The 9,308-nt window shown below is 38.3% G+C and overlaps 1 protein-coding gene across 2 annotated transcripts in view; it reads right to left on the reverse strand.

Annotated features, from left to right (window-relative positions):
* The window catches only part of fgfrl1a (fibroblast growth factor receptor like 1a), a 107,850-nt gene extending 102,094 nt beyond the window's left edge, over window positions 1-5,756 (reverse strand). Inside the window, exons 1-2 of one of the 2 annotated variants that reach the window (XM_041797880.1) lie at window positions 5,665-5,756; window positions 3,899-4,003 (exon numbers count right to left, since the gene is read on the reverse strand). In XM_041797880.1, the coding sequence (XP_041653814.1) occupies window positions 3,899-3,959 (61 nt within the window). In that variant the 5' untranslated portion in view covers window positions 3,960-4,003; window positions 5,665-5,756. Of the gene's footprint in view, window positions 1-3,898; window positions 4,004-5,259 lie in introns of both variants that reach the window. The other variant, XM_041797879.1, reaches the window with a different exon arrangement.
* Between the last annotated feature and the right edge of the window lie 3,552 nt (window positions 5,757-9,308).

The raw sequence follows: 9,308 nt of genomic DNA on the forward strand, positions 1-9,308 counted from the left end.
GGTCTGGCTGTAAAGGCGGTGTTTGTCATAACTTCCTGCTTATACACAATAGCTGCCTTACATTCAGTACCACTGAAGGGGATTTCCATGTAGTTGGGTCATAAAAGAAAGAATGTTTTCAATTTCTAATGTCATAATGTCTCGTATGATATTAAGCTTCATTTGTTACCATGTCTGGGATGCATATTTCTCTGAAATGTTTCAGCAGTCCCCATGCTACTTCCTCAAATGCATCACTGTTATGGTTTTCTAGAGTGCCATAGCAAACACAAGAAGCACACTCTTCTTTCTATTGAATTTTCCAATTTTCTTTAATTTAGTTTTGTGCTTAAGACTGGAAATTGTAATTATGAGCTTGTTCAACTTTGCTGTACACCTAATAGATTTTAACTAATGGTGCAACAATATTGTTACATATGATCAAGTACAGCTTCTGTGAATGGTTCATTTAATGCTTCAACAGCAAGATTTTTTTTGTCAGAGTTGATACTCTCCATGTGCTTACAGTTTACCGATTAGAGTGGCTTAAGTGTCTTCTTTCTGAATAAAAGTAGCATGAGATTGCAATTGCACTTGACAATATTGCAATTTGCGATTGTGATCTGTCTTGTTTTTAATTTATGAATGTGATTACAATATAATAGCTACATGACAGATACCATGCGTCTGCTTGCTTGATAAGGAAAACGAATAGTGATAGTTTTGAAGTGTGTATTTCTTTACTCAAAACATAAATTTATTAAGAAGCATTAAAAAACTGAAATTTGTATGCTACTGCTTTCAAAATAACAAAACATAAATTGTTTTCCTTTTTTAGAAATAAAGGGGCTTCTACAAAATGCACATGCAGTGGCACTATCGCAAACTTAACAGCTTTTCTGCAGGATTTTTTGTAGAAGTACTAGTCAACACATAAATAATTGCAGCCTTTTATGCAGTTATATAATTGCACAACCTGACATTAGGACTATGATTAAATGAGATTAATTGTGCAGCGCTATTGCATGGTTCCACTTTGCTCAAGTAATGATGAGTACCTTGGACAGTTACTGACTTGTCAGACTAAACTGAGAAACTTTGGGCCTGAAGGTAAAGGTTTTATGTTTGGTTTCTCAACACCTACTATCAATAGCTATGCTAACATGGACCACTTTAAATTGGAACAAATGCATGATCCAAATAAAAACGCTTCATTAAACAACTTCCTCCGGAATAAAAATCTCTGATCCGGCTCATTTAGAAGGAAATTTTATTCTGATCGGTGCTAATTTTTCATTCAGATCAGCGTCCATGAAACCACCTGATCTGACTGTCTCTCCCTGTTTGGAGTGATTTTTGTCTTAGTGTGTGTGCCTGCCCAATGTGACATTAAGTCTTTTCACTTCATAATTCCCAAACATACAGAAACATAGCAGAGGCAAAACAAAACTGGTCTGCTGCTGAGAACAATCCAATATTTTCATGTGGGGAGAAGTTGACAAAATCAGCGATCTGACGTGCACAAAAAGGCACAGAAGAAGAATTTCTTCTACAGCAAATTTTCAGTGGATTTGACCAGTGGGATAATACTGCATGTGTCAGAGCAGTTGCATTCAGATCAACTGTATGATGCATGAGAATGCCATCTGAATAGGATCTTATCTTTTAGTGTGAACAGAGAAATTTAAAGCTCTGATCAGAGTTAAATCAATCAGAATGTGAAGCTAATGAGTCACTGAGAAAAGCCCTAGGAGTGCACTTACACTAGGACCAGCTGCCCCATTTTGTGCTGAAACACCCTTTGCTCCCTCTTCTCTTAACCTCTGCTGGTCTGCATCATAATGCTCCAGGCCCAACAGATCTGAGCATGGATCCATCATCTCATTATATGACACACTCAGTTGCAGTCAGCCCAAAGGAGAAATACACAAACTACATGACGGTAACTTGACTAATTTTGTGGCTTATTTAGTCAGATGTACCTTCTAACACTTAGCCATTGGTTAATGTGATTGGCGAGAGAAGCACCTGTGGTTTTGCACACAAATAAGCAATCACACCGTGCCAAAGACCACCTCCTCCATCTGGTTCAAGGCCTGAAACGGAAGCTTAGTGACCAATGCTTTATTTTTTGTTCTTGGAAACTTCCTCTACATCTGCAACTTTGACAGCATTAGCAAGACCCAACACATTTTTGTAAAACAATTGTGGCAAAATGCCTTGAAAATTTAAAAAATGATACAGCTTTAAACAAATACAAGAGCACACTGGATTAGTGAAGTTGTAGAGGGTGAAATTCAGAGAAGAATGTGAGCCCTGACAGAGATGTTATAACATTACAGCTAATATTAAGGCACTCAAGATTATTCTAAAACAGCTTTGTGTGGAAAAACCAGCTGTTTAAAAAAGATTCTAAAATAATCTAGAGACTGAAACAGTGTGTAGAAATCACAACAGTTCACCTCTACAGTTTACAAGAGTTTTAAAGTCCTAATTTAAATATTCAACTATATTACTTTCTCCATGTTTGGGATGGATCTTCTGATTTGTTATATGAATGCATGCTGCATTATCACAATAACCACGATAACAAAAACACAATATCCTCCGACACTGGCTGACACAAGCTTTGGTTGGATTTCTCCCGTGCCCGTACTGTAACTTTAGGAGAAAAGAACTATATAGACTTGTAAGTCCAGCCCATCACAAGGTAAGGACTACTTAAGTTTCTAATTGGTGCATAAAAGCATTTTGTCCCTGTTGTCCTCTTCATGCTCTCCTGCCCTCTCTCTCACATCCTCTCCTGTAATCTGTTTCCTTCCCCTCCACATTTCTTCCTCACCCTCTTCTCCTTTCCCAACTTCCTCTCTTTCACCTTTATTGCTCTCTCCTTTTATTCCCTTCTTTACAATCTTTCTTTCCCTCCGTATCTCTCCTCTTTTCTCCCTGCCATCTTCTCCTCCACCTCCTGTCCTTCTGTGCCGCCTGCCTTGGTTTCACTGACAGACTGCAGGCAGTGAAGGGGAGGAAACGCTGTGGCGTTGCACAGCAAACATCCCTAATAGGCTAATCTAATCTCATCTCTTTGCGGTCTACAGCCCTATGTTTACTTTCTGCCCCGTGTCTGCATGCTGGCCCGGCCTCGCCTCACTGAATGCAGCTTTGTTCCCCATGAAAACTCATCATTGGTGTGATCTTGGGAACGGGCGCCAATTCCACGACTGTCTGCCTACAATGCCTGCAGGATGGGGATCCATGTAGTTGTTGTTCTTTGTTTTTATCATGATTAGATTCACTGGAAGAAACAAGGTAGCGTGCAAACTACTGAGGGGACCATTCTGTATCTGACCCTGATGACCGACCTCCCTGAGGGGTTGTTTAATTTAGATCTTGTGCTAAAATTCAATTTACTACATAACTGGGGGTGAAACCCAGACTCCTGCCCTGCCAGTGCAAGATGATCTAAGAGTAGCATAGGAAGGCTGGAGGTTCAGCAACTATGAAGAAAGTACAAGTTTAACAAATGAGGCTTAAGCAAGGACAGGTCTCTGCAGATACTCCAAATTCTGAGCCAACGCAACAGGTTAAAATGAGCTAGTTAAGGGAACGAACATTTTAACAGCAGCAAGATTTATATAGGGCAGAAATTAAGACGAATTTAAGTGAGAACTGTTCAAAGACAGAAAACACCATCTTCATATTGAATTTGCAGTTTTAAAGTCCCAAACGTGTGCAATTACATCAGGCAACAGAACAATGTTTCTGACAACCCCCAAAACAGGAAATCCTACAGAGCAGCAAATTTACTTATACCATTTACGCATACCATGCTAGATAGTGAAATCAGATGTAGTGATTTACTGCACTGACATTATCTACTTCTGTAAATCTTTATTAAATAAAGGCTTCTGTTACTTACCCCTTGCAGCAGTGGACACCAGCACCATCTCCAGCAGTAGAAAGACCCACTGAAGCTTCATTTTGGTTGAATTACTCAGGAAGCAAAATGAACAGCCTCTTTGATCTTAAAATGAGAGAAAAACATTTAGGTTTCTTATCACCACTGAAGTGTATTTTAATCTTTAAAGTACATAGCCGTATACAAATCATCAAGTTGTCAAAGCGGCTGGGTTCTACACTATAAAAATCTTTCCAAAATCCACAAACCACACTCATTATTTCACCATCTGATGAGGTTCTTTGATTAGTTGTTGCCAAAATCGCTGCTGGCGCGCTGGAATAACAACATCATTTATAACCAAGTCGCTGACAGCTGCTGAACACTGATTCAAAATTCTAGGATTTGAGAACAGGCAGAAGTGGTAATAGCCTGATAGAAAAAACTCCTTAATAATAGGAATTAAACGGATTAGTGTATAGTCCTCTTAACATTACTTGGATCAAAAAGTCCTCTTTGCTAAGAGGAAAAGTACAGTACTCACTGCACAAGAGGAAAAAAATCTCCTGGAACTAGTTTCTGTAAAGATTTATGCATGTCCACCTGTCTACATGTCTCTCCTTACATTGGTTTTAATCTTTCCGACACATGAATTCTTCCATGAACCTTATGAGATCTTATTTCAGCACTCCACATGCTGCATCTTTGATCAGCATCTGTCAACCTTAGAGGCTCAGTTAACACTTGAAAGGCGGGATAATTGATTTGTGGCAATCATATTAGGATTTGAATCCTTCCAATTTTAGGATTACTACAAAAAGAATTCAGAGCAGTGGTGCAATTATCACAGGAGAGAAATCTCTGACTTTAATGCACACAACATTGAATAATTTACAATGGTACTGAGCAGAAGTTTCTCTGAGGAGGGTACAGCCTACAAACTTTGATTGCATGATGGTACAATAGAAAGAACCCACTTAATTGTATGAATAGTCTAAAATTTTATGTAAGGATACAAATTCTTGCAGTTTGCCATCATTGCATGACATTGCACAGGATTAATGGAGTAAATGTGAACTTCTAATTGCTTTAACACAATAAAATCTCCGTTATTCACACTGTTCTTTTGGCTAAACCGTTTGTTCATTAATGCAGTTGCTAAAATTCTCAATTATGGAACAAAACTGAACCCAAATCTAACTTTTAAAGCAACCTAGGGCAAAACTCTTGCTGGAAAATGCACCAAAAAGACATGACATGAACGATAACAGGAAGTCAATACAAGTTAACTATATTTCGCAATAAGATGTGACAAACATTTACCTCGTTTTTATAATACATTAATATTAAGTACTGTCGTGACCTTAACCACTCATACTTACTGGCAGCAGCCCGTTCACATGCCTTTATCCAGCAAAAAGGGGGGGTTTCAGCTCCTTTCGAGTTATTTATCTGAACTTCGTGATTTAATCCAAACACAAAAATGTGAAGAATCGCGTCTGTCACGACAACGTCTACTTGTATCAAATTAAGTGGACGTTGACAATGTGTAAAAGCTTAGTCATGAGGAAATGAAAACAAAAAGTGACAGAGAATGGGACAAAAATAAGAAATATAGACGGTAAGGTCAAACACGTGAGCGCTGAAAATGCAGGCTGTAGTATTTCTGAATGACAGTCCGCATGTAAAACGCTCGAGGGAGACGTCTAACAGCACCGGGACGAGAATGTAAGAGTCAAAGACAACACGTTACCTACATTTTCCGCCAGTTTACGAAGCTACAATACCTGTACTCTTCACAATGATAACCGCAATACTATATCCACATTGCCTCCAGCGGTTCGCCGTCCAAAACTTCAGCCGCAGGCGAGAAAACAAACTGCGGTGAACGACTGTCGGAGTACAGAACTTTCATCCAATCAGAGCGCAGGCCAATCAGAGAGCCGACCAATCAACGAGCAGGACCGCGCTGGACAAATTTGGAGCGGTTTATGGGGGAGGAGGAGAACAGCATTAACTCAAATCAATGTAAATCATTTGTTAGTGACAGAAATTGGGTATGACATTGAGTGTACTGTTCCCAAGACAATCTACAAATGACTACACGAGTCAACATGAACAATGATGGTTTATATGAGCCTTTCTATCAGCCTGGCTGCCGTAATTCGCACAATTAATACCGCTATTAACAACATAATGATTACGCCTTTTGATGGCATCAATACTTCAAAAAGGATAATTTTATTAGTAACGGACGGTGTAAGGAAATATTCTCACACTTAGAATCTAAGTTTTTTTTAAATTGAAGATTTGTTCTATATCATCAGTATCTTTTATATATTATATCATATAAACCATCATAAATAAGCAGCCAAATGCATGAACCTGTGAACCCTGAGAGGCTGCCCAGTGTTACGTTATGATCAACGCTGCCCCCTCATGGTAATTATAGGGCATTACAACAGTTTGCTTTTAGAGTTTGCACATACTGGATGTGACAGTAAATTAAGTTTCAGAGGCTGCTCTAAAGCATTGATAGCCTATAAAACACCGCAAAATAAATAAATAAATAAGCTGATGACTGAACATATTGCCCATACTGATATAAATGTTGATTACTACAGTATTTCTCTGAGCCACTTTGGACGATCTTGTACTCCTGCAAATACAGCTCTCAATAAATACTAACCTACCAACTCAATGATTAACATGAAAAATAAAGAAAAACTCTTCTAAAATAGTATATAGTAAAAAAACCTTTTAATTTAAAGAAAGTTGACCACAATTAGCGTACTTTATCAAAAACTGACACATTAATGCCATCTGCTGGTAATAAGAGAAACAGCAGCTTATTGTTTTATCCTGCTATTTTTATTCCATTCAGCAGAGCACTTCTGTCATTCAACCATGATGAGATTCTGATTTTTCGGAGAAAAATCAAACTACAAAGCCTTACTTATTGCATAAATTGACTGATTTAGTCTCAGGTGTAAACACACTTTGATAAATGATAATCATATGTAATGATTGATGCAAAGTGATGAAAGCAACATAGCTCTATAACTCTCCCTATAGTTAGAGTACCTGTAGAAGTATCCACCCTCTTGGATAATTTACTTTATTGTTATTAATTTTATTAATCAGTCATGGTCTATGTTATTTGACTTTTCTGACCAAAAATAATACAAAAAAAATTTAATGTTAAAGTAAAAACAGATGTCTTCAAAGTAATGTCAGATGGACAGAAATATGTAAAGTTAAATAAGTGATTGCATAGATAAAGTGACTGACCTAATTCAACAGAGGTGCAACCAATTTGATGGTGCTCACAATAAGTGAAATTGGGATCAGCTGAGTGCAGTGAATGTGTCTCAAGTGATTGTAGTACGAAGACACCTGTGTCTGGAAGGTGCAGTCACCAGTTAATCAGTATCCCTGGCTACCACTACACCATGAAGACAAAAGAACACTACAATCAACTCAGAGAAAAGGTTATTGAAAGTATGAATCAGGGGATGAATCTAAAAAAAATCCAAGGCACTGAACATTCCCCAGAGTTCAGTTAAATCCATTATCAAGAAATGGGAGGAACATGGGACATGTGTGAATCTGCCTAGATCAGGCAGTCCTCACAAACTGAGTAACCGTGCAAGAAGGAGACTAGCGAGAGAGGCAACCAAGACACTAAAGACCACTCTGAAGGAGTTACAAGCTTCAGCTCAGGGAAAACCACCAGTCAAAGCTTTATGGAGAATGGCAAAGGCTGTTGAAGAAAACTCAGAATTAAATATCAACTAGATTTCGCAAAAAGGCATGGGAGACTCTATGGTCAAGGGGAAGAAAGTTCTTTGGTCTGATAAAACAAAAATGGTACTTTTTTTTGGCCATCAGACAAGACGCTATCTTTGGCAGACACCAAACACTGCACAACACCACAAACACACACTCCCCACCATAGAGCACAGTAGTGGCAACATCATGCCGTGGGATGCTTCTCAGCAGCTGGCCCTGGAAGGTTTGTAAAGGTAGAGGGTAAAATAAATGCAGCAAAATATAGGAAAATTACAGAAAAAACTTACTCAGTGCAAGAGAAATTTGGAGAGGATTTATATTCCAACTAGACAGTGGCCCAAAGCAACAGCAAAAGCTAACAGGAATGGTTCAAAGACAACAAGCTGAATATTCTGGAGTGGCCCAATTGAAGCACACACCTCAGTCCAATAGAGAATTTGGGGCTGGACCAGAAAAGAGCTGTTCATGCCCAATCCCTGTGCAACCCTGTGAGCAGTTTTGCAATGAAGAATAGAGTAAAATTGCAGTGTCCACATTTGCAAGTGTAACCCCCATAAATTAAGCAGTTACTGGTAAGAGTTTACCAATGTAGTTTGTAAAAATGTCCACTGGGTGTCGCCAGGCTACTTTAGTAAGAGGAAGGATGCTAGTCTCTCTGATGAGGAAAAACAGGTCAGGAGGGGCAGAGAGAGCAGAGAGCAGCTAGCTGAAGACAGACTTAGAAAGAAGAAATACAAAGTTGTTCCGGTAGGAAAAGTTATTTTGAAGAAGAATGTTGAAGTTGCTTGATACTTTTTTGTCACTAAGGGATTATGGAGGACAGCTTTTCCATGTGTTTTGATGACGTTTCTCCGATGAGTGTCTGTTTTTGTCTACTGCTAACTTAAATTGATGTTACCATGTGCTCACTCGGTGACCATGAAAAGGTAAAAAAAAACAATCAGAGGACTGTTTTCTTTGCCAAAAGAATTCAACATTGTATATTGTAAAAATGGTAATGCAAAATGTGAAATTCTGTTGCTTTTGTGAATTGAATATTTACAAGCACATACAGGTTTATTTTCTGAGTGAACACACTTAATGAGAGAAAACTAGTGCAAATCATTTGCATACTTAAAGAAGAAATTGTGGCCATTAATTTAAGTTTTGTTTGCATGCAGGTTGTTTTTATCATGGTCGATTTCTGAGACATTAAAGAAGAATTCGAGCGGTACTCCAACCATCATGGCGGCTGCAGGGAGGGAGGTCGAGGATCCTTACCCAGAGTCTTCATTCACTTCTCCGCTCAGATCACAGATAAGAGATGTAACAACAGATATATGGGGCCCCGGACTAACCAACTAAACAGAAAAAGACTTTCATTGAACTGTTTGACTTGACTGACCTGAGCTTTGAACTATTTACAAGAACTTACTTCTACAACTAAAACTAACTAGTACCTGGGTACAATAAGGAAAAGATAGATTGGACAGTTCATTTCATTTTGTCTTTATTTGGTTGTAAAAAAAAATACAGAGCTCTGAAAAGGTTTATTGTATTTTATTTCATTTATATGACCTTTTAAAAGAAAAACCCACTTTAAAAGTGTACACTGGGTAAATTTTCTGTTAATAAACATTTCTTGTTTTTCATATAAAGT

Source organism: Cheilinus undulatus, linkage group 10 (assembly GCF_018320785.1).
Source record: "Cheilinus undulatus linkage group 10, ASM1832078v1, whole genome shotgun sequence".
Taxonomy (NCBI): domain Eukaryota; kingdom Metazoa; phylum Chordata; class Actinopteri; order Labriformes; family Labridae; genus Cheilinus; species Cheilinus undulatus.